General features: G+C 46.8%; 1 protein-coding gene across 1 annotated transcript in view; it reads left to right on the plus strand.

Moving 5' to 3' along the window:
- The first annotated feature begins 2,120 nt into the window (after positions 1-2,120).
- The window catches only part of hmga2 (high mobility group AT-hook 2), a 28,115-nt gene continuing 4,092 nt past the window's right edge, over positions 2,121-26,143 (plus strand). The window contains exons 1-3 of the mRNA XM_037760600.1: positions 2,121-2,242; positions 11,548-11,598; positions 25,100-25,132. Of these exons, the coding sequence (XP_037616528.1) occupies positions 2,135-2,242; positions 11,548-11,598; positions 25,100-25,132 (192 nt within the window). The 5' untranslated portion in view covers positions 2,121-2,134. The remainder of the gene's footprint in view (positions 2,243-11,547; positions 11,599-25,099; positions 25,133-26,143) is intronic.

A 26,143-nucleotide genomic window follows, 5' to 3' on the forward strand; every position in this document is an offset into this window, starting at 1 on the left:
TGGTTCTGGTTGCGGTTCAGGTTGTGGTTCTGGTTCAGGTTCAGGTTCTGGTTGTGGTTGTGGTTCTGGTTCAGGTTGTGGTTCAGGTTGTGGTTCAGGTTGTGGTTCAGGTTGTGGTTCTGGTTCAGGTTCAGGTTCTGGTTCTGGTTCTGGTTGTGGTTCTGGTTCTGGTTCTGGTTCTGGTTGTGGTTCAGGTTGTGGTTCAGGTTGTGGTTCAGGTTGTGGTTCTGGTTCAGGTTCAGGTTCTGGTTGTGGTTCTGGTTGTGGTTCAGGTTCAGGTTCAGGTTGTGGTTCTGGTTCTGGTTGTGGTTCAGGTTGTGGTTCAGGTTGTGGTTCAGGTTGTGGTTCAGGTTGTGGTTCAGGTTCAGGTTGTGGTTCAGGTTCAGGTTGTGGTTCTGGTTCAGGTTCAGGTTCTGGTTGTGGTTGTGGTTCTGGTTCAGGTTGTGGTTCAGGTTGTGGTTCAGGTTGTGGTTCAGGTTGTGGTTCAGGTTGTGGTTCAGGTTGTGGTTCAGGTTGTGGTTCAGGTTGTGGTTCTGGTTCAGGTTGTGGTTCTGGTTGTGGTTCAGGTTCTGGTTCTGGTTCAGGTTCTGGTTGTGGTTGTGGTTGTGGTGTAAAGGTAAAGTGATAACTGATCGTTCCATGTGGACGGTGAAGCAGCTTCTCTGGCTGGTAGACCTCCTGTTGTTTAATATCAATCAATCTGTATTGATAAAGCAGTCAGATGCAGATCAGCAGGACAGATGATGGATTCATGGATTTAGAGACTAATGCACCAAAACAACCAGATGAAGTTCACTGAATGAGGAAGCACTAAGAGAGACGAGTATTAAAGATTATAAAAGATCAATACCAGATAAATAAATACAAATGATGAAACTACACAAAATAATCAGATTGTGTTAAAATAATAACATTGTAATAACATAAAGAGAATAAAAGAGAGATGTTGATTAAATAAAACTCTAATGATGATAAATAAAATAAGTATAAACAATAAAAAACATAAAAATATAACCTCCTTTATGTCTGCTGAATACATACATATATATATATACATACATATATATATATATATATATATATATGTATTCAGCAGACATATCTTATATAGGACATGATGAGGAATGTTTCTTGGCTCTGGCTGATAATCTTTAATTGACAACATGAGTCTAAAGAGGAGAGTATATATAGTATATATAGTATATATACTATATATACTATATATAGTATATAGTATATATACAGTATATATACTATATATACTGTATATATAGTATATATATAGTATATTATATATATACTATATACTATATATAGTATGCAGGATGACTGTAGTCCTGCAGGGCTCTGACTCACCAGTGATTCACATCTGTAAACAGAAAGTCATTCACAGAAACTCTCTCACTTTCCCACCAAAAACTTCCCACCAGAACCAGAACCAGAACCAGAACCAGAATGAGGTCCAGGTCCACCGCCGGCTGCAGTGTTTCTGTAGGTCAGAGGAACCGGACCGGCTCAGAGACACAGAGACTCAGAGACACAGAGACTCAGAGACTCAGAGACACAGAGACTCAGAAACACAGAGACTCAGAGACTCAGAGACACAGAGACTCAGAGACACAGAGACTCAGAGACACAGAGACTCAGAGACTCAGAGACACAGAGACTCAGAGACTCAGAGACACAGAGACTCAGAGACTCAGAGACTCAGAGACACAGAGACTCAGAGACACAGAGACTCAGAGACACAGAGACACAGAGACTCAGAGACACAGAGACTCAGAGACACAGAGACTCAGAGACACAGAGACTCAGAGACACAGAGACTCAGAGACACAGAGACTCAGAGACACAGAGACTCAGAGACACAGCAGCCTGCAGCTGAGAATACAGTAGATGACTAGATGATAGACAGACTCACATCTTCAGACACTCAGGTTCATGGTTCATCACCATGAGAGACATACTGATGGAGTTCAGTGTGAGGATAATAACACACACACACACACACACACACACAACCGTTGTCCTTCTTTTGGTCTTACCCATAAAGCAATGATCAAATGGGGGGAGTTTCAAATCTTAGTTTCCTGTCCTCCTGTCCTCGTGTCCTCCTGTCCTCGACACCCACGTCATGTCCCCCCGTCCCTTTCAGGAGCCCAGTGGAGAGCCTGTCCCCAAGCGACCGAGGGGCCGCCCCAAAGGAAGCAAGAACAAGGGCCCCTCCAAGGCGGCGCAGAAGGTGAGGAGCACCTGAATGATGCACGCACGCACGCACGCACGCACGCACGCACGCACGCACGCACGCACGCACGCACGCACGCACGCACTCATGCGATATTCCAAAATGTTGCAGGAAACTGATTTTCTGAGTCTTGATGATTTCCACGGTGTGTCCATCTGATGAGATCAGATCTCAGAAGATAACAGACATGTTTTATTACCTCTTGATTTTTAAATGCTACTAACCTGAGCAAAATGTGTAAACCTATAAGGAGCATGAAGGTCACTTCAGGGTCAAACTTCACCCCCTTGCCTTCATGATAGATTGACCAACAAAACACCGTTAGAACAGCTTTCCATCGGTGTATTGATCTTTTCATTAGCAGTAACATTGACAGAGATATTGCTTGATAGATTTCTGTGTCACCAGTAACTTTGGTAGAACTTTGGGTTGTTAGATATCTGACCAACTAAAAGAGATAATCATGGATTGTTCCCGTCAGCGGATTGTTTGTTAAGCTGTTTTTCTGTCCCGTTGCTAGAGAAACAGGTCGCTAAGTTTGCTTTTACGCATAACCCGTTTGGTTCAGTTAAAACAAACTTAGGTCTGTTTGTCCAGTTAGCTTTGTTTGGGCCGGTGTTAAAGCTCATCCAGCTCTGTGTGGACCAAACAACCGAACTCCGGTCCACCTGAGAAGGTGGGTCTCGGTCCGCTTCCGAGTGGACTCTGGTGCGGTTCAGGCTGTTGTTCATGTCCCGCGTGAAACCAAAAGGAAACGTTGACTTTACGCTAGTTACGTAGCGTTAGGTCAGCAGGTCCACTGAGGACGGCTGTTATTGCCTAAACCTAATCAATCCTTTCTGAACGTTAACCACGTGTCGTTGTGCGATTCTAAGCGTGTGACATTAGAAGTCTGCTCAGATCAGTTCTTTGATCGAACTCAGGTGTCTTATTGGCCCACAGTACTGTACAGTACAGTACTGTACAGTACTGTACTGTACTGTACTGAGCCTGTTAACGTTGAGTATACATACGTCTATGTGGAGGCAGCAGAGCAGGGTGTTCTGGGTAACTGTTCAGGTTGTGTACGAGTAGAAAGAAAGTGCCACAGGAATGTCTCCAGTTGACACCTGTACATGTTCTCCTATACCTGTACATGTTCTCCTATACAAGCATGTTCCAGTGTGAAAGAGCAGCATACCTGGAACAATAGAAACATGAACACACGTCTGAGAACACAGGAACCTGTTTGTGATGAAAGAACCACGCGGCCATAACTCAGCAGCACTCTCACACACTGTGTACACAGAGAGGAGACGGTGTGCACGAGAGGAGACTGTGTGCACGAGAGGAGACGGTGTGCACGAGAGGAGACTGTGTGCACGAGAGGAGACGGTGTGCACGAGAGGAGACTGTGTGCACGAGAGGAGACGGTGTGCACGAGAGGAGACTGTGTGCACGAGAGGAGGCTGTGTGCACGAGAGATACGGGTTGATGAATGAGCCCAGATTAAAGTAAAGAAAAGCTGATCCCGACAAAAGCTTTGGGAATTTCACAGCAATATTACAGCTAACGTTTTTGGGATTGTGATGCCGTCGTTGTGAGCGAGGCGAGGCTGGGGCCGGGGCCGGGTGGAGGGTGGCGGGTGCCGGGGCCGGGGCCGTGGGCCGGGGCGCCAGGTGCCTGGTGCCGGTGCCGTGGGCCGGGGCCAGGTGCCGGATGCCGGGTTTGGGGACGGTCCCTGTGTCTTCATTCATTAGCCAGATGAAGCAGTGTTAGGCTCCCGATGACAGCAGCCTTAGTGCTCTGTTGGTTGGTGCCGGGTGCCGGGTGCCGGGTGCTGGATGCCGGGTGCCGGGTGCCGGGGATGGGGTCTAGGGCCGGGTGCCGGGTCCGGTCCCCGTGTCTTCATTCATTAGCCAGATGAAGCGGTGTTAGGCTCCCGATGACAGCAGCCTTAGTGCTCCGTTGCCACCATGAACCACTGTAAACATTCCCAGAAGCACTCTGCTCTCGCTGTAATCCGGTCTCATCTCATCTGGTATTGTTATGATAAACACTGCAGATATCAATCTTTCCAGATGAAAGCGTCCCGGCTCGGCCCACACCTTTAACTTATACTCTTTAAAAGTTCACTTCCCCCCCCCACATCATTCACTGCTGCAATCTCTGACACAGATCAGCAGCTTGGAAGTAGAAACAACCGCACTGCAACACCTCCACTCGACTATTACTGCACAACATAGACTGTAGTATCTACACTATTACTGCAGAACATAGACTGTAGTATCTACACTATTACTGCACAACATAGACTGTAGTATCTGGACTATTACTGCACAACATAGACTGTAGTATCTACACTATTACTGCACAACATAGACTGTAGTATCTGGACTATTACTGCACAACATAGACTGTAGTATCTACACTATTACTGCAGAACATAGACTATAGTATCTACACTATTACTGCAGAACATAGACTGTAGTATCTGGACTATTACTGCAGAACATAGACTGTAGTATCTGGACTATTACTGCAGAACATAGACTGTAGTATCTGGACTATTACTGCAGAACATAGACTGTAGTACCTACACTACTGCAAAACATAGACTGTAGTATCTGGACTATTACTGCAGAACATAGACTGTAGTATCTGGACTATTACTGCAGAACATAGACTGTAGTATCTACACTATTACTGCAGAACATAGACTGTAGTATCTGGACTATTACTGCACAACATAGACTGTAGTATCTACACTATTACTGCAGAACATAGACTGTAGTATCTGGACTATTACTGCAGAACATAGACTGTAGTATCTGGACTATTACTGCACAACATAGACTGTAGTATCTACACTATTACTGCAGAACATAGACTATAGTATCTACACTATTACTGCACAACATAGACTGTAGTATCTACACTATTACTGCAGAACATAGACTGTAGTATCTGGACTATTACTGCACAACATAGACTATAGTATCTACACTATTACTGCAGAACATAGACTGTAGTATCTGGACTATTACTGCAGAACATAGACTGTAGTATCTGGACTATTACTGCACAACATAGACTATAGTATCTGGACTATTACTGCACAACATAGACTATAGTATCTACACTATTACTGCAGAACATAGACTGTAGTATCTGGACTATTACTGCAGAACATAGACTGTAGTATCTGGACTATTACTGCACAACATAGACTATAGTATCTGGACTATTACTGCAGAACATAGACTGTAGTATCTGGACTATTACTGCACAACATAGAGTATAGTATCTACACTATTACTGCAGAACATAGACTATAGTATCTGGACTATTACTGCAGAACATAGACTGTAGTATCTGGACTATTACTGCAGAACATAGACTATAGTATCTACACTATTACTGCACAACATAGACTGTAGTATCTGGACTATTACTGCAGAACATAGACTGTAGTATCTGGACTATTACTGCACAACATAGACTATAGTATCTGGACTATTACTGCAGAACATAGACTGTAGTATCTGGACTATTACTGCAGAACATAGACTGTAGTATCTGGACTATTACTGCAGAACATAGACTGTAGTATCTGGACTATTACTGCAGAACATAGACTGTAGTATCTGGACTATTACTGCACAACATAGACTGTAGTATCTGGACTATTACTGCAGAACATAGACTGTAGTATCTACACTATTACTGCAGAACATAGACTATAGTATCTACACTATTACTGCACAACATAGACTATAGTATCTACACTATTACTGCACAACATAGACTATAGTATCTACACTATTACTGCAGAACATAGACTATAGTATCTACACTATTACTGCACAACATAGACTATAGTATCTACACTATTACTGCACAACATAGACTATAGTATCTACACTATTACTGCACAACATAGACTATAGTATCTGGACTATTACTGCAGAACATAGACTGTAGTATCTGGACTATTACTGCACAACATAGACTGTAGTATCTGGACTATTACTGCAGAACATAGACTGTAGTATCTACACTATTACTGCAGAACATAGACTATAGTATCTGGACTATTACTGCAGAACATAGACTGTAGTATCTACACTATTACTGCAGAACATAGACTGTAGTATCTGGACTATTACTGCAGAACATAGACTGTAGTATCTGGACTATTACTGCAGAACATAGACTGTAGTATCTACACTATTACTGCAGAACATAGACTATAGTATCTGGACTATTACTGCAGAACATAGACTGTAGTATCTACACTATTACTGCAGAACATAGACTATAGTATCTACACTATTACTGCACAACATAGACTGTAGTATCTACACTATTACTGCAGAACATAGACTGTAGTATCTGGACTATTACTGCACAACATAGACTATAGTATCAGGACTATTACTGCAGAACATAGACTGTAGTATCTACACTATTACTGCAGAACATAGACTATAGTATCTGGACTATTACTGCAGAACATAGACTGTAGTATCTACACTATTACTGCAGAACATAGACTATAGTATCTACACTATTACTGCAGAACATAGACTATAGTATCAGGACTATTACTGCAGAACATAGACTGTAGTATCTACACTATTACTGCACAACATAGACTATAGTATCTGGACTATTACTGCAGAACATAGACTGTAGTATCTACACTATTACTGCAGAACATAGACTATAGTATCTACACTATTACTGCACAACATAGACTGTAGTATCTACACTATTACTGCACAACATAGACTGTAGTATCTGGACTATTACTGCACAACATAGACTATAGTATCAGGACTATTACTGCAGAACATAGACTGTAGTATCTACACTATTACTGCAGAACATAGACTATAGTATCTACACTATTACTGCAGAACATAGACTATAGTATCTACACTATTACTGCAGAACATAGACTATAGTATCTGGACTATTACTGCAGAACATAGACTGTAGTATCTACACTATTACTGCACAACATAGACTGTAGTATCTACACTATTACTGCACAACATAGACTGTAGTATCTGCACTGCTCTGGAAGAATAGATCTTTATTCACAGAGAGCTGCTGGTTGAGGTCTGAATGACTCTAACGCGAGCCCGTCCTCAGCAGAGCAGCGTTTGTTTAAAGTGACGAGGCTCTGTGAGTGATGACAGAGGAGTCATTCCTTCCATTAGGGTGTGAAGGTGGATGGAGGGATGAACAGAGTGTGTGAATGCTTCAGTATGTAGTCTGACCCGTTCTGTAGTCTGACCCGTTTTGTGTGGCCGTGCGCTCGGCGGCGGGCCCAGAGGTGTCGTGGCGGTCTCGTCCTGATGAATTGTACTAATGAGAATACCGGCTTCCAGACAGCAGACGTTCGTGGTGTTTCACACACAGAAAGTTCACATTCACACGGAAACTGGAAAAAACAGAACTCAAGAGGAGGTCAAGCCCGGCCTACTTTCACACCTGCACACATGTGGCCACGCAGCCCCCCCACACACACATTCAGCTGGGGGTTTCTCAACCTTGTTAGACGATTCAGTAAACACAGACTGAAGCCTTGACTGTAGAGGATGTAGATCAGGAACCTCTCTAAGCCCTCGTCCACACCGGGAACGGCAGCAGTGCGTGGCGGCTGCGTTCTGTCATCGCTAAGTGTCGCCCCCGTCGACGTATACTCACACCCCTATTTACATGCCTACATATGACCTACAGTATGTTGGACTGACAAAGACCTTTGAATTATAACTTCAGTCTGTGTGGACACGCTGTTATACATTGCAGGGAGGAGGTCGTGGTGGACGGACGTGTCAGCCTTCCTGTTTCCTCCCAACAGTCAGTGTTTGCTTTCTTTAACCAGTCACAAGTAGTTCCTCTTTTAACCTAAATGGTTTGCTAACCTTAACAGAGTATTTTTTTAACCAAACCACAATCCTTCCCTCCCCCTGAGCAAGGCATGTGCTGCCTAAACCCAACCAAACCTGAACTACAGCGGCGGCAGCGACATGAATCTGTTTGTGATGGTGATTTTTGTGTTTGGGCTATGGAAGGAACCGTCAGAGCTGCTGCAGACGTCCTGCTGCAGACGAGCTGCTGCAGACGAGCTGCTGCAGACGTCCTGCTGAAGACGAGCTGCTGCAGACGAGCTGCTGTAGACGTGCTGCTGCAGACGTCCCGCTGCAGACGAGCTGCTGCAGACGTCCCGCTGCAGACGAGCTGCTGCAGACGAGCTGCTGCAGACGTCCTGCTGAAGACGAGCTGCTGCAGACGAGCTGCTGTAGACGTGCTGCTGCAGACGTCCCGCTGCAGACGAGCCGCTGCAGACGTCCTGCTGCAGAAGAGCTGCTGCAGACGAGCCGCTGCAGACGAGCCGCTGCAGACGTGCTGCCGCAGACGTCCTGCCGCAGACGAGCTGCCGCAGACGTGCTGCCGCAGACGTCCTGCCGCAGACGTCCTGCCGCAGACGTGCTGCCGCAGACGTCCTGCCGCAGACGTGCTGCCGCAGACGTGCTGCCGCAGACCTGCTGCCGCAGACGTCCTGCCGCAGACGTCCTGCCGCAGACGTCCTGCTGCAGACATGCCGCTACAGACATGCCGCTGCAGACGTGCTGCGTCTCTCTGCTCAGACACATAAAACACGCCGATGATTAATTGAACAGGGTTTCGTCTTTCAGACCATTAAGTCTCCACATTAAAAATGCAGCGTCCCAAACAGAGAACTGGGATTACAGCACACAGATTGGCTGGCCGGCAACGTGATATGTGTCATGAAAGAGCATCAGAACATCACATGACGAGACATCATCGTTGTGTTGGAGCTTAAGTTGACTTTTTACTCTCCATTAGCAGTAATTAGTCAAATTAAAGGTGTGTGTAAGACTCGTCACCTCCCTCGACCTCCTCGGAGAATATACGGACTAGGTCTTCCTGTAGACGCAGATCTACAAGCAGACTCCAGGAAGTAGTATAAACAGAAGTACTACGCTCCGCAGCGTGTCCACGTCCTCCCGGGAGTACATCAGGGACACTACTCGTTACCAGCGCTACCGGTACGCCGCTGATTCACATGTTGGTGTGTGTATCGGCCAATATCATCAATCATTATTACATTCTGAAAAATACAAGTAGATATTGGGTTTGGTCATCCTCCTCCTAGAAGATTTGAAGGTTTTTGAATTAAAATGATGTAGTTTCACATCATTTTGGAGCATTATTATTATATATATTATATTATTATTATTACTATAGTTAACGCCCAGAAAGCTTAAAGAGAAAAGTCGCTGTAGTTAAATCAGTATTTTATTATTCATATCACAGCCTTCGTCTGAACATTTCATTCTTCTGGAGATGTTTGCCCTGTAAAATCAATTTCTATAAATCAAACAAAGACTCGTGGGTACCCATAGAACCCATTTACATTCACTGATCTGGAGGTCAGAGGTCAAGGGACCCCTTTGAACATGGACATGACAGTTTTTCCTCTCCAACATTTAGTGTAAGTTTGGATCGTCCAGGTCTGGCGTCCAGGTCTGGCATCCAGGTCTGGCGTCCAGGTCTGGCGTCCAGGTCTGGCGTCCAGGTCTGGCGTCCAGGTCTGGCGTCCAGGTCTGGCGTCCTGTGTTTTCTGGACTCTGGGATCCAGCAGCTGATGTGTTGAAACCCTCTACCTGTGGTCATGTGACCAGGCTGGGTGGTTTGTACTCAGTGTGTCGGGGTGACAGAGGAGCTGCTGTTGTTCTCTGAGCCAAATAGCTGCAGAAAGCCACACACACGCCCTGACACCACCACCACCGCCACCACTGATACTCGCTGGTCATTGTCTGCAAAATTAATTGCAGGTCATCAATTTGACTAAGATTTCAGCTGCCTGCCTGCCAGCCAGAGACAGGCAGCCTGGCGTTGCTCCATGAATTATTGACACGGGTCTGGTCCTGTTAATCGTGGATGACTGCAGAGAGTTTGGCCTTTTGACTGCCCTGGGCGGTCTGCAGGTCCGATCTCTCCCAGTTCCCACAAATACATCACATCATCCTGCTGTCTGAGTGAGAAAGGTACGAGCCAAACACACGGGGACATTCCAGGTATTCATTTCACAATAAGAGAGCGCTCTGTAAACGTGCACACTCGGACCGTGTCCATGCTGACGGAGATACATCTGAACATTCCCTTCAGCTCACTGATACATCATATATTCATCTCAAACAGTTTAACGTACTCAAACAGGAAGGATGTTTGTTGGGGACTATTTTCAGCGGCGGATTAATCCATATCTGGTGCTCTAGTGTGTATTTGACTTGGATTTATTTCTATACCTAAAGGATAATTCTGGTTTATCAAAACGTGGATCTTATTACCTCCAGGAGGTCATGTTTTCACCGGCGCTGGTTTGTTTGTTTGTCTGTTTGTTTGTTAGCAGGATTACTCTAACAGTTCATGATGGATTTGAATGAAATGATTCGGAGGGTTGGAGTGTGGCACAATGAACGATCCATTCCATTTTGGTAGCGACCCAGATCATGATCCGGATTCTGAGCATGAAGACCACAGGGTGTAACACATGCACAGTATAACTGATGACGCGTTGATGACGCGTGATACCGCCTCCTTCTGAGAGCAGAGAGAGACGTGTGTGTGTGGATGTGTGGAGCTGCTGTCCGTCCGCGGTGAGAGAGAACAAAGCGGTAGCTGACGGGATAAGAGACAACGTAGTGTAACGTTCTACAGACATAACAAGGCTGCTGAATGAGAGAGGCATCCGCCGATACGTCACACGGAAACACACCGTGTTAATAAGAAGCCGACCACCTCACGATACCGCCAGCTGGGAGCTGGGATCTGTTGTTAAAGTCACGCGTTGGCGGAGGTCTGCGCTCTCCGAGGGCCATTCTAGTTATCTCTGGGGAGATCATGCGTTTGGTTGTGTGTGTGTATCTGTCTGTCTGTCCGCGGCTGATCTCTTATACTACTGGACCCAGCAGCCGGATATTTCCTGTGCTCATTTATGGCTGTATGGTCAAGGACCTCTCGTGGTCTGCGCTCTCCGAGTGACATTCTAGTTGTCGTTTTTTTGGACATTAGCCATAAGAACATTGTACTCAATAATCTGGGAACACGATGTCTCAGTGTCTGTTAACATCTGTCCCAGTTTCCAGATCCACTGCTGCACTGATGTGATCTCCGTGTACCTGACAGTGTCTTGGTGCTCATTCAGCATTAACATCCAGTGATCATGTCATGAAGGGATGGTCCGGATAAAGACTCATCTAATCTACTGTTTGTGTTCACAGAAAGCCGAGGCGACCGGGGAGAAAAGACCCCGAGGGCGACCCAGGAAATGGGTGAGTGTTCTTCAGGTGTGAGCTGTGTCTGCTGATTTGTGTAAATGTGCACGGAAAAGCCTGGTTTCATTTCTACACTCTCTCCCGGCCCCCGCTGGATATACCGCCGGGTTCTAATGATGGACTGTTTCCTTCTTCTGTGGTCATCTGTGGATGTTAACTCTCATCCAGAGGGTCCTCTCGTAGTCTATATGTGTGTTCGGGGATATCTCCTGAATGTATAGTGTTATCAGTCTTAGAGAATGTTTACTCTCCACCCGCTGCAGGAATACTTCATGATTCCTGGGACAGCTTGAAGGCCTCTGTGTTTATCAGCTCCACAGTAACAGGCCTGATGGATAGAGCAGTTAGAGAAGTGCCACCAGGACGGGCGAGGAACTTTCTCCTGCATATGTCACGTCGGCTTCTTGATGTGTCAAAGGGGGAACAAAAGAAGCGTTTGCCTCCAAGAACAGAGTCATAAAGTTTATTTATGTTCATTTCCTGGAAGGAATGGCGTGTTCCAACAATCTTTAGGATATCCTCCACCGACCAACTTCAGCTTATCAGCTCCGCGCGGTGGCTTCAAAAGCTGCAGCGAGTAAATGAACTGCTCGGTTCACATGCACGTACACTGAATCCTCCTCCTTCAACAACAACAGGCCACAGCTGCCGGCGTGACGCCGCGGCCTTCAGATCACGTCTAATGTCTCTGGAGTAACTCACGATAGCACGCCGAGGGGCTTAACAGAGCAGGACAACCAGGTGAACCACACCAAATCATAAGTCCTTCACGCTTTGCAACCTGTGAACACAACAAACTGTTTACTATAAACCACCTTCAGTACAGACACACCACACTGAGAGGGAAGTCTAGAATGTGTAGTAATGATAATTCCACATTAAATGTCTCTAGTAGAAACCTTTAAATGCGTTCATCTGTTACTCCAACTGGACTTCCTGACTGGATGCAGCGTTGTTGTAACGGAGGGATGTTTTAGTCTGAATCTTCATGATGTTTACTGTGAACACTTAAAGTTAAACTCCTCTCAGGAAGCTGGATTTCATACAGTAGTAGTACAGTATTGTCACCTGGAAGATAGAAACACAACTTCCTGGTCGTCTTCTGTCTGGAATTCATCTTTGTGGATTTCAGTAGAAGTATTGTGATGCATCCTGACAGCTGTTGTGTGAGTCTCCAGCTGTGTGAGTCTCCAGCTGTGTGAGTCTCCAGCTGTGTGCAGCCACTGAACTCTTGGACCGAGCTGATAAAGCGGTGGAGGTTTTACAGCATCGTTTCCTTTGTTGTGCTGCATGTCCCAGGTACACGCACCAACATCCACCCACGCAGCGGCCTCCGTGCTTTACGTCAACCCTTCTGGCAGAACTACAGACGGGCCGCCGCGCTGCAACTAGTCCGCTGTGTATCGTAGATAGTGCACCTCTGTGACTGCTGCGGGGTCATGTGCTGCTGACACCCGGACCACAATCACAGTCTTCATAAGCCTTCCAGCTGCTTTCTGCTGCATCGGAGGAAATGTTTAACTGTCAGCCCGATCATTAGTCTCTTTAGTTCTCATTGTTCACTTCAACCTATAAAGATGCAACACTCTGGGACTATTCAAGCTGGAAACCTGCCATGGGACTTATCAGGAAGTTATGGGAATTAATGGGGAATAAAATGGAAATATGTGTATATAAGGTATTATGTTTGTGTTTAAGAGGAGGACCCAAAGGCAGACAGATACTGTTAACAAAAAGCAAGCTTTAATTGTGAAGCTGGTCACTGGTGGTAAAAACTGAGGAAGGCTGAGGAACAAAACAAAGTACAAACTAAAAAAACGTCAAAAAAACTAAACTAAGTCCTAACTGGAGGACACGAGGAACAGCAGGAACACTGGCAGGACTGCAGGAGGAACAAGGCAGCACAGGGACTACATCCACTAAAGGAGAGCAGGTGATTATTAGACTCAGGTGGAACAGATCAGGGCGGGACGGGAAGTAAAACCAGACATGACACAAGAGGTGAGAGACTTTCAAAATAAAACAGGAAACACTAGAATGAATGAATGAATATAACAGAAACCCAAATCACACTTCCAGAACTAGTAAAGCACTAAAAAGATAAACACAAGATAGTCTTAACGGAAGGTGTGCACAGTACGTATGGGTTATCTGCTCAGGCTGGATTCATTTATGTCAGATAGAAACAAACATGTTTTATAATCCATTCATTTCCCAAATAAATCCATTAATTTGTCAGATACATAGGATGTGAAATGTGCCGTGTGGTGAGTTAATGATAGTTTGAACATTTGAGCTGATGGAGTCGGTCGTGTGCAAACTTTAAAGGATTTAAAGTGAGTTATTATTAAAGACGTGTTTTTACATCAAATAGATAAATGAAAACTCCTCAGTTAGTTCAAGCTCCATCCCACATGGTAACAGCTGCTGTAGACTTTGCTTTAGGCTTCTATCTGCTGGTTAACTGAGATTAAACTCCAGTAATATGATCTAAAGTTACATGAAAGCATGGAGGGCTTCGGCTCAGACAGAGCAGTAGTGTGATGGGAGACGCTGTCATTTTACTGAACTCCCATTTCATTTGATGCTGGCAGACGATGTGGACATGAGCTGGTAACACCTAGTGTTGTTCTTTTACGTGTAATAAGTTCACTGTTAAAAGCTTTTTGACTTTTAGATTGTGTTGATAGAGATGATGACCCTTCAGTCAGCTGGTGGGGTCTCTGTGACGGGGGTTTGTCTCTGGACCACCACCACACAGCTGGCAGGAACCGCTACCGGTCAGTCGGACCCGGCTGATCCAGCGTCAGTCCCTCATCGGTATGATGATGATGATGTGGCTGCAGGTCCTGTCCTCTGTGTGCAGGTGCTGAGATGGATAGGTGGAGCTCTGCCAAGCTGACCAGCTTCCTCTGCTAGTAAAAGCTTGAAGGGGGGGGGGACTCTGCTCTCCAATAGATCTCCATTCATCAGTTGTGCTCAGCAGCGAACCTTCTCTGCTGCCAGATGGCAACTGGCCATCGGAGTTTATGTGTTGGTTCCTCTGCAGGCTACCAGCTCAACAGTTTGTCCCCGTTACAGTAAAGCTTCGGCCTCCTTAACAGGAAGGCCTTCTGGTTGTCACGGCAATAATAACAATGACAATTATAAAAACTAAAGTTGTATTTATGGTGCCATCTTATTGAAGCTACTTTCAAGCAAATACCACGGCAATGGTGGATTGGTGGAGGGACCGGTACCTGGAGCCTGCTCCAATCAGAGGTGCAGTGGGACCAGGGGAATCTAAAAGTTCATCCTGAAGGAGAACCACAAAGCGAGACGGGAAACAGCAGATGAAAACAGGCAGGCAGGAATCACCACCATCTGTATAGAGAGAGCAGGAAAGAGGAGAATATTATAGTGCTGGTCTTTCCTCTCCTCTGGTCGGCCGGTTCCTCTCCTCTGGTCGGCCGGTTCCTCTCCTCTGGTCGGCCGGTTCCTCTCCTCTGGTCAGCCTGTTCCTCTCCTCTGGTCGGCCGGTTCCTCTCCTCTGGTCGGCCGGTTCCTCTCCTCTGGTCAGCCTGTTCCTCTCCTCTGGTCAGCCTGTTCCTCTCCTCTGGTCAGCCGGTTCCTCTCCTCTGGTCGGCCGGTTCCTCTCCTCTGGTCGGCCGGTTCCTCTCCTCTGGTCAGCCTGTTCCTCTCCTCTGGTCAGCCTGTTCCTCTCCTATGGTCAGCCGTCCCGCTGCCTCCCGTCCCGCTGCCTCCCTACAGCTGCCTCTTTGTGTTTCATTCCCTTCAGTCACATCCTCAGTAACTCACACCCAGGACATACCCATCTCCCCTTTCTGTGCCCTTATCACCGTTAAATGGAGTCTACTGTGAGACTAATGCCCTCCGCAGTAAACGTTAGCGGAAGTGACTAAGTGAATGGGCGAGGGAGCGCGGCGTGCTGCGGCAGAGTGAGTGAGTGTGTGTTTAGGGGAGTTGATCTGGTGTGAATGGAAGAGGTCTCCTCCCGTCTCCCGTCTCACACAAGGCTCTGCTGCTCTTGGCTGCGGGTCAGACGCTGGAGGCAGGTGCCAAGCGGCGGCGGCGGTGGAATCAGAGCTCGGGGGAGGAGAGGAGTAAGAAAGTCTGGCAGAGGTGATGAGCAGAACTGTGACCAGTTAGTCCAGCAGCTCTGTGAGGAGGCCTGGAGGATCCTCAGATACTAACAGCATGTGAACACTAAACATGTGGAAGGCGGGGGGGTGATCGGTGCTATTGTGATCGCTGTCGGACATTAAAACGCATTTTAGAGCCTCGGCGTCCCTCACAGAGGAGACGGGGTTTCGTGCAACAGATCCTCCGACAGCCGGTCTCCAGACTGAGTCTGAATCAAACAACACTAACAAGAGTCTGAACTGATGTTACAATATATTATTATATTATTATATAATTATATTATTATTATTATTATATTATTATATTATTATAATAGAGAATGGAAAAGCTCATTCTTTCATTCTGGACCTTTATAAGTTTGTGAGATTCAGTTGAAAGCAGGTGGACTTCACGTTTCTGTCAGTGTTCATCAGCAGATGGAGTTTGCTCCGTGATGACGGAGTTCATCAGCAGATGGAGTTTGCTCCGTGATGACGGCGGCGGTTCAGTTGTCCAAAGTTCCTTCTTTACGTCATGTGATGACACAACGCCTTCCTCTGTTTAGAGACGGTCCACCGTGAGCTCCTGGTCGATGACCTTTGACCTCTTCCCAGTGGATGTTTCTGGTGTTCATTCAGTCTCTCTGGTCTTTGCTGTTTCTGTGACCCATGTGATGTCATGATGACGTCATACTATACACCGCTCCACCGGTGACTCCTGGTTGGACTAAGATGGTGAACATGGTGAACCTTCATCATCATGTTAGCATGTTAGCATGCTGACTTTAGTGTTTAGTGCCAAAGTTCAGCCTCACAGAGTCTCTAGTGTGGCTGTAAAGTCTTACGGCACGCTCACCGTTCACTTCCATTCTATGTGAGCGACGGGGCCAATAAAACATTTGCTATCGGTTGCAAAGCAAATTCACATCTTTGCATTGTGTGGAGTTCAACTCTGATGAACTTTGACCGGCGAAGTCACGGCCTCAACCAACAGCGAAGATGTGTGTGTCTCGCCAGGTGACGGTCGCCACCTAGCTGGAATCAGAGATAAACAGAGTCTGGACCCAGCAGACGCTTCTTCAATGGCTCTAAAACAAAGAACAATATTACTAGTTATACATAGTAATATTGCTCTGTGGAGGTTTTTCTTGTGTGTCAGAGAAGCAAGGAGAAAGAAATGGATTTCATTCTGTATTTGTAATGTAAATGTATCTTTGTAAGATGAGGTTTATGGTAACTATCCAGTTCTTCCTCGGTCAGTTCTAAACACACTGCTGATGTAAAACGTAGAACTGCTCACAGACTAATTCTACTGGATGTATAGAAGAGCAAATCTAGAAATGAAGACTTGTGGAACAGATCTGAATCACTAAATGTGTTTTACTTCCATTGACATTGTGAGACGTCGGGCACGGCCTGGTCAGAGGTCTGCGTTCTGGGACGAGACGTCGGGGACAGCCTGGTCAGAGGTCTGCGTTCTGGGACGAGACGTCGGGCACGGCCTGGTCAGAGGTCTGCGTTCTGGGACGAGACGTCGGGGACAGCCTGGTCAGAGGTCTGCGTTCTGGGACGAGACGTCGGGCACGGCCTGGTCAGAGGTCTGCGTTCTGGGACGAGACGTCGGGGACAGCCTGGTCAGAGGTCTGCGTTCTGGGACGAGACGTCGGGGACAGCCTGGTCAGAGGTCTGCGTTCTGGGACGAGACGTCGGGGACAGCCTGGTCAGAGGCCTGGTCAGAGGTCTGGTCAGAGGTCTGCGTTCTTCTAGTTCACTATTGTGTCGTATCACTTTGGTTCTATTGAACACTGGCAGCATTCATTTTAGACTCATCTTCTTTATGCTGTTAATAGATCTTATGCAGATGACTCAGTTAGTGCTTGTATGAAGATGACGGGAGGTTTTGTGTGAAGGTTGCAAGTTGACTCGGTTTCTGTGTCGGTGGACTGGATGAGGTGGATTCAGTTGTTTTTGGTTGGGCCGTATCGGACTCCTTCCTCCAGGCTGTTTGAAAGAGCGAGAGAGAGAAAGAGAGACCTCAGAGACAGCAGTGAAAGGAGTTGGGGGGTGGGCAGCAGCTTTGCCTCATTCCCTACATTCTCAACCCCCCACCTTCCTCCAGCCTCGACAGGCTGCTGCCGGGCCGACGGCCTGGATTCCAGCCACTAGAGGCCTTTGTTCAGACGGGGACTCTACAAACATCAGGAGTTCTCTGGGACCTCGGCGAATTTCCACAGGTCACCTCTACCTCCCTCTCCTAACGCTCTCCCAACGCTCTCCTAACGCTCTCCCAACGCTCTCCTAACGCTCTCCCAACGCTCTCCTAACGCTGGAAGAATTGAATCATTTCACTCGGAGTCTGACTCTGAGCTGCTGCACAGATTAGGATGTAGAAACCAGTGGAGTTTAAGAGATAGCTGCAGAGATAACGTCATATTACACCATACCGTTGTAATATTTGAGTTCTCTTTTACTTCATTAGTGATTCAATATGACAGAAATGGTCTGGCACACAGCGACGCATCATGTTTCACTGTAGGAATAAACAGAGGAAACCACGGGGAGTTAGCATGAGCAAAGACAACCTCAACGGCAAACCTGGCAAACGGTTTCAATTTAATAATGTAACCTCAATTTTCTTTAAAGGGACTGTATGGAAGTTTTTACACGTATAAATGTTTTTAATCATTTAATCAAGTTATAACCGAATCTAAACTATTAGACCTTTCAGGGTTTCCTCTCTCAGCCTGTAGACTGCTGTTAAAGTGAAGAATGTGGGATGTTTTTTCCGTGAAAGTCCAACGGATGTGACATCATGTGCGCTCCTGAGTGCCTTCGCTCTCTTCAGCTCAGTTAGAAATTGTATTTGATTAGAAATGGAGTCCGTTAATGCGACAAACGACCAGCCGCCACCACGACTCAGACTCCAACACAAACTCAACGGAAGCACAAACACAGTTCTTTCTGGTGAAGCTCGTCTGGTGAAACAGGAGTGCTGCAGTAAACCACCGTAGTGATGTAGTGGTGTTAGCTGCGTTGTCTCACTGTTTTGACCGATCGCGTCTCTGCAGCGCGAGCAACAGGACGCTGACCGTCGTTGATGTAACGGCCACAGGGTCACTGTTAACAAGACATTTGTCATTCTTACATAGAGCCACGTTAAATGGAAAAGAATAATGTAAATGTGTATTTGGTGCAGCGTGTTACTAACGTGACATTGTGCTGGAAAATATAGAATAAATAAATAAAAGGTCTTGTTGACCTCCCTCAGGAGAACACAATCATATCTGGACAGTTTGTCACAGCTAGTGTTAGGACAAATCAAGTTAACTGATTTTAAGAGCAAGTAAAATAAACTAGTGCCGTCCTCAACTAAAGGAGTTCTTAGTTGACTAACACTCGTAATGGATTTGTTGTTTTGAGTTGATTTATTTAGTTGAGTTTCTCCACAAAGAATCCAATAAAGCACCTCTTTAGATCTGCTGGAGACGAGCTCGTGAGTTTCTTTAAGTAAGTAAAGAAATGTTAGTGGACTGAGAAGCTGCAGCTCCTGCAGGTAACTAGTCCTGAGACGTTCAGATGGAGGTTTGTGGTGCAGTCGGAGGAGGAGAGCACTTACTGAGAGGAACCCCACATTCACATTCACTGTTTGTTTTACACAGGAAGCTGCACGGCTGTCCTGTGGTGTCCCGGCTGTTTGTGTAGCGACGGCTTGGAGATTTTCCCCTCTTCCCTTTTCACAATGCACTTCTTTCAAATTCCTTAAATAGATATGGACATTTATGTCATTAGAGTATTTCTGCTAGCACTATTATGAGGCAGGAAGTGAGCTGTTCCAGGCCCGACAGGTTAATTCAGAACATCTGCGACGCTCTGTTAAAACAAGGCCGAGCTGAGTGCCATGCATAGAGTCCTTCCTGTTTCAGAGCAGCCACGCATGCACGCCACATGCATTAGCATCAAATGGTTCCAAGACACTAAAGACTGCTGAACAGAAAACACGCTGCAGAACAGAATACACGCTGCCGAACAGAAAACACGCTGCCGAACAGAATACACGCTGCAGAACAGAATACACGCTGCAGAACAGAGTACACGCTGCTGAACAGAATACACGCTGCTGAACAGAATACACGCTGCAGAACAGAGTACACGCTGCAGAACAGAGTACACGCTGCTGAACAGAATACACGCTGCAGAACAGAGTACACGCTGCAGAACAGAATACACGCTGCAGAACAGAGTACACGCTGCTGAACAGAATACACGCTGCTGAACAGAGTACACGCTGCAGAACAGAATACACGCTGCAGAACAGAGTACACGCTGCTGAACAGAATACACGCTGCTGAACAGAATACACGCTGCAGAACAGAATACACGCTGCAGAACAGAGTACACGCTGCTGAACAGAATACACGCTGCAGAACAGAGTACACGCTGCAGAACAGAGTACACGCTGCAGAACAGAATACACGCTGCTGAACAGAATACACGCTGCTGAACAGAATACACGCTGCCGAACAGAATACACGCTGCTGAACAGAGTACACGCTGCCGAACAGAATACACGCTGCTGAACAGAAAACACGCTGCCGAACAGAATACACGCTGCAGAACAGAGTACACGCTGCCGAACAGAATACACGCTGCTGAACAGAGTACACGCTGCCGAACAGAATACACGCTGCTGAACAGAATACACGCTGCTGAACAGAATACACGCTGCCGAACAACAACAACAGAAAACAGGATTTCTTTTCCTGTAAATGTAAAGTTGAATAAGAAGTGAAGTGTGAGCAGACATGTTGCATCTCTACTTGTCTTCCTCGTTTCCTTCCAGATACTCTGGGAACAGATTTCACTTCAAACAGCAGAGGCTCCTAAATGGAGCCGATCCAATTTGTCTGCGCCTTTCTTTCCTTTCAGAGCCCCCCCCCCCCAAAACCCCTCCAACAAAAGCCTGCTTGTCTGCGAGGAATTTTCCACATTCCTCGCAACGACAGACATTTTTCTCCTGTACAAAGGGCCCTTCGGCAAATTCCCCCTAATCGCCGGGTTTAGTTGGACCCTGATAGGTGCAGTTCATAACTCTGGTGGGGGGTGGGGGGGCGGTGCTTCATGCCTGGAGCTGGAAGCTTTATTCCATAATGATGGCTGGTGTCGAGGTGGAACTAGGTGTTATCTTGTGTTGTTGTCTCCTGTGAGCTCTCTGAGGTTACATAATCATGGAGTTAACAGAACAACCTCCACATAACCTTTAGGAATACAACGCTATAATGTTTAGAGGAAGACCTGCAGGTTTGAACACGTTGGACACGTTAGATGATCTGGAGACGGCCAGACAATCACAAGCTGTAGTCAGAGAGATGGGAGTGTTGGAGGTGACTACCAGGGTTTAAACCCCAGGTACGGAGGTCTCATGGGGTCAAGTTCAAGGAACGAAAGAACAAGAGAGAGAGAGAGAGAGAATGCACATGTGGGCGAGAGATCGGGGGGGAGTGTGTATGGAAAGAAGGAAAGAGACAACTTTGGGCTCTTATGGTGCAAAATGTGTGAGGATTGGCACGAAGCCCAGCTCCTTTCTTTGCGGAGTGGCTACCTGTCCTTTACAGCGGTCACATTATGTCCTGAGTACGGTGCAGGACATTTTTTTAGAAGGGAAAATAGCATTTTGACGCTAAAACCTACATACTGAGACCAACATGTGAATGTTCAGAAGTTACAGAATGATATAAAAACCTAACAACAATAATAATAAAGTATAATTATTCTAGTGGCACACTTTAGCCTCCATAATAAACTGACTAAAGTTTCCCAGTTCACTTGAGCAGTTTGTGATTTATAAACCTGCCGGATCAGTCCGATGTTTGCCTCCCTAAGTGCTCTATTAGGAGAAGTTATATTTTAACAGTTTAAATGGTGAAGCATTCCAGACTTTAACAGCCTCCTACTTTAACACGGCGTTTCATCCGAAGCCTATCTCGTGACTGACTCTTCATCCGTGCAGACGTCGTGTTTGTGGAGGGAGGGTTGGTCAAATGATCCATTTGGCTTCAAAGGAGGTCCAAAGGTTAGCGGGCCCGGTAACGGTTAACCAGAGCAAACAGCAGCAGCATCTATCTTCTGGGATAATTAACACTCCCACTGCAAGGACGGAGCACAATACGCTTTATATACACACAGACAGCACACTCATCACAGGTAGAGCTGGAGCTGGAGGACATGTGACGGTGTAGTAATGTAGAGGACTTAAAGGGACTGTTTGTAACTTTTTAAGCGTATAAATGTAGCGGGTCGGGACACATGCGCGCTCGCGTGTGCCCGGAGCCTCGTCTCCTCTTGCCTGCTTGCCTTCACTCAGACAGCGCGCACGTTCTCGTGTACTCGCTCCACCTCTCACGTGCATGCTGCTCACTCCACACTGCAGAAGAGTTAGTTTAGCTCTGAGAATATCTAGTGAATGTTCAGTGGACGTTTGTGCAGAAATAACTGCTGCAGCTCCTCCAGACCAACAGAGGTTTCCCGTGTCTTGTGAAGTGACGGGGCTCCGCAGAGAGATACGTTATCGTCTCCCACCAAAACTCCGGCGTCTCCCCCGTTCCCTCCGGCCGCGGTCGGGAGGCGGGAAAAGCCAACACTAGGATCAGCATTGATTCATGGAGAGACCTTGGTCTGGTCAGCTAACATTACTGCCAAGCAGCTGAAATATAGAGTGATATTGTGCTTTTAGCTGACGTGTGTCTCCTCACTGTGTTGAGTGATGCTCCTTCATGTCTATGTAGAGCGAGCACAAGCGCCAGCAACAGGACGCTGACTTTAGTTGACTTAACGGACACAGGTGAAGCTGTTAACAAGACATTTCTGAAAGTTACAAATAGTCCCTTTAGTGAAGATGTGAGATAGACACAAAGAGAAGTAGAGGCTGGCTAAAGATGTGCACACTCCAAATCACTAAACCCCACAAATCACCCAACCCAACATAACCCCAGAGAGCCAACTGAAGGTGTTGACCCTCTGCAGACACACAACCAACTGAGCAGCCAACCTGCTGATATAGCCTCCCAGCCAGGCTGATTATCAGCAGCTGAGGGGGATCACAGGTGATGAGCAAGGAGAGAGAGAAACCTGCAGAATCACATCTCTCATCATCACTCGGACCACAACATACATTACACATTATTTTTTGAATAAATTATACGTGGTCGGGCCCCTTTACATGGTCGTGGTGGTGAGGACAGCGTCTCTGTGAGGACAGCGTCTCTGTGAGCGGTTGTAGATCAGTAACGTGGTGGTGAGGACAGCGTCTCTGTGAGGACAGCGTCTCTGTGAGCGGTGGTGGTGAGGACAGCTGCTGTGGTGCTGCAGAGAGAGAGAGACGGAGAGCGGGGGGAGGTGATGGGTGGAGCGTTTTGTGAATGGCGTTCTGTACGAGGCGCTCAGCAGAGCGGAGGCCTCTCTCTCTTTGATCGGAGGAAGACTTGTGGAAAGAGGCTGCTGGGTGGTTGGAGAGCCGAGAGCCCGGAGCGCCGCATTCCTGGAGCGGCGGAGGGATTGGGTTTCAGCCCAGATGGGGGCTCCTACTTTTAGTCATACTTACCCAGCATACCTTGGAGCGGTTGGAGCTGCCCACGCTGCCCTCACACTAGCTGCTGCTGCTAGGGCAGAGCAGCTGGACCCACCACTGATTCATAGTGTTAGACCCTTTAAGGGTTTCATTGATGGTTACTCTGGAATACTTTGTCCTGGATGCAGGCCGTAAACAGAGAGGACTCTTCATCCTCTGTCTTCATCCTCTGTCTTCATCCTCAGTGGAACCACATTCAGTTGTTTATCTGTTGTTCCTTTCATTGATTGGAGGTGTCAACGTGCTTATCTAGTAGCCGGCGCTCTCTGTGCTGCAGTCACTTCTTCATATATTGTAATATTATCATGTGATCTGCTGACTGATCTCTGATTGGTCAGTAGGAGGTGCTTTTATACGAGTTGATCTCTGATCTGGAACATAACCTGCTCCGGAGCAGGTCAGCTGTTCAGCATCAGTTACCATGGTGATCTACCCAGCATCAGTTACCATGGTGATCTACCAAGCATCAGTTACCATGGCGATCTACCTCCGTAAGAAGCGATCCATCTTCGTAGGATGGAAAACCCTGAAGGGTTAATCCTGAAGTTACCTCGCTAACCACAAACCCTGCTTCGTAGTCCAGACCTCAGGTGGAGATCTGCTCTCTACTGGGTGCACTTTATTGTTGTTAGTGAATCAACCTTCAACTTATTGATCAGTTTAACAACATATAAAATGCATTCATATTTGATATTAGCTAAATACTTAATACTTAATACTACTTGCACGAAATGCAAGTAAACAGAATATCCTTTGATCGCTCTCAGGTTACTTGGATAACTGTGTCAGTTCTAGAGCTAACACAAGCCAACGAGCGCTGACCGCCGGGGTGCGTGCATGTATCAGACCCAGAACCCACGTGGGGTTCCCTCTGGGGCGCCCCGGCCGCTTTGGTGACTCTAGATCACCTGGAGCCGATCGCTGGCCCTCGTGGCGGCGACGTCTCATTCCAATGTCTGCCCTATCAACCTTCGATGGTACTTTCTGTGTCTACTATGGTGACCATGGGTAACGGGGAATCAGGGTTGGATTCTCTCTCTCTCTCTCTCTCTCTCTCTCTCTCTCTCTGCACTAGTCTCCAGATTCCTCCTCCACTGCTGCTTGCATTCCTCCTGCAGGACCCATCCGGTGTTGACATGGACTCCATTACTGTGTTTGAGCCGCCTGACATTCCAGCCAGAGCTGGCACAGAAAGCCCCAGCTGTTTGGACTGATCCGGGCCGGGTGGTGGTGGTGGTGGTGGGGGGTGGCTGTTTGGACTGATCCGGGCCGGGTGGTGTGGTGGTGGTGGTGGTGGTGGGGGGGTTAGGGACGTGTTCCCTCTTCTGAGGGCCGGCAGCTGGCCGGGCTTACCGGCACCGGGGACATTCTCACAGCTAATGGAGAGCTCAGCTGTTCAGCTCCGGTCCACAGCTACTTCCTGTTGAGCTCGTTCAGGAACTCCTCCACACCCACAGTGTGTGTGTGTGTGTGTGTGTGTGTGTGTGTGTGTGTGTGTGTGTGTGTGTGCTGTTTACGGCCAACATGAAGCCTCAGTCCGACCCAAACAGGTTCTGCATCTTTAGAGGGCTGACACACATTTCAATGTAAAACCATGGAGGAGAGCTGTAGTAGAGGGGGTGTCGGGTGTCAGTCAGAAGAGCTTACAGAGAATATCTCAGCTAATTTAACTTCACCATGTTCTTCTTCTTCTTCTAGTTAATAAGAGCTAGTGGAGGAACATCACTAACCTCTCCCTTCTGTTCTCCTGCAGCCACAGCAAGTCGTCCAGAAAAAGCCTGCTCAGGTAAGATCATCAGGACTGTGCATACACACACACACGCATCACACACACACACACACACATGCATCACACTTGGAGGACAAATGACTTTGTAATACAGAATAATACTGTGTGTTATTCTGGATTTCAACACAGTGCTCTAACCTTTTTATTTTGTATGGAAGAAATGTAGGTTATACGTGCACAAGTATTACTGCACGTTGCTGGTCCCGTGGCAGAATAAGTGCTTGTGTGTTAATGTGTGTTTTTGAATCCTGCACCGCTGTTGTGCATGCACATATTTTTACAATACACGGAAAAACATTTCTAAACCTTCCAGGTGTGCTCAGCCTGATTCGTATGTTAAATGGTGGAGTATTTCAGTATAAGCCCATGTGGGTGTGGGAGGTGCTGCAGCATCCTCAGATTTCAGCGAGCTAACAGCTGCTGGCTGCTGGCCTCACAGTCAGAAGACACTTCAGCATCTTTCACAAGGACACTACACAATAAATCCCATCAACATACACTCCTTTATTAAACTGGTAACATGTATTTCAGGATAAGGAGGATAACATTTGGATACGCTGTTAATTTAACGTTAACATGAATTCAAACTGACTCACGTTGAACTCTCTGAATGAATCTGGATGTCTGTCTTTGAGGTGCTTTCCGTCTGAAAGGTTTGACGGGACTCTTTGCATGCTGGTTTTTATGAGTTTATTATTGAACAGACATCTTCAGGAATCATTTGACAATATGCATATTGTAGAACCAAGTTGTTGGAGTCCAGATGCAGACCCCGCGGCCTCCCTGTGTCGTCTCACGTTAACTGATCTGATGTTTGATTCTGTTGCACAAATCGTACCATAAAAGAAAACCTTCCTCTTTACTTGTAATCAATATTGGGGGCATTTATTATCTGCACTGTGCAGGATCTCTCCAAACCTGTGGAAGAAGTAATACAGTTTTTCCCTGATGATCCGCCTCAAACTCAAAGTACTTCAAGTACAATGGCAGGCTTCTACACATGCTCTA

Source organism: Sebastes umbrosus, chromosome 23, assembly GCF_015220745.1.
Source record: "Sebastes umbrosus isolate fSebUmb1 chromosome 23, fSebUmb1.pri, whole genome shotgun sequence".
Taxonomy (NCBI): domain Eukaryota; kingdom Metazoa; phylum Chordata; class Actinopteri; order Perciformes; family Sebastidae; genus Sebastes; species Sebastes umbrosus.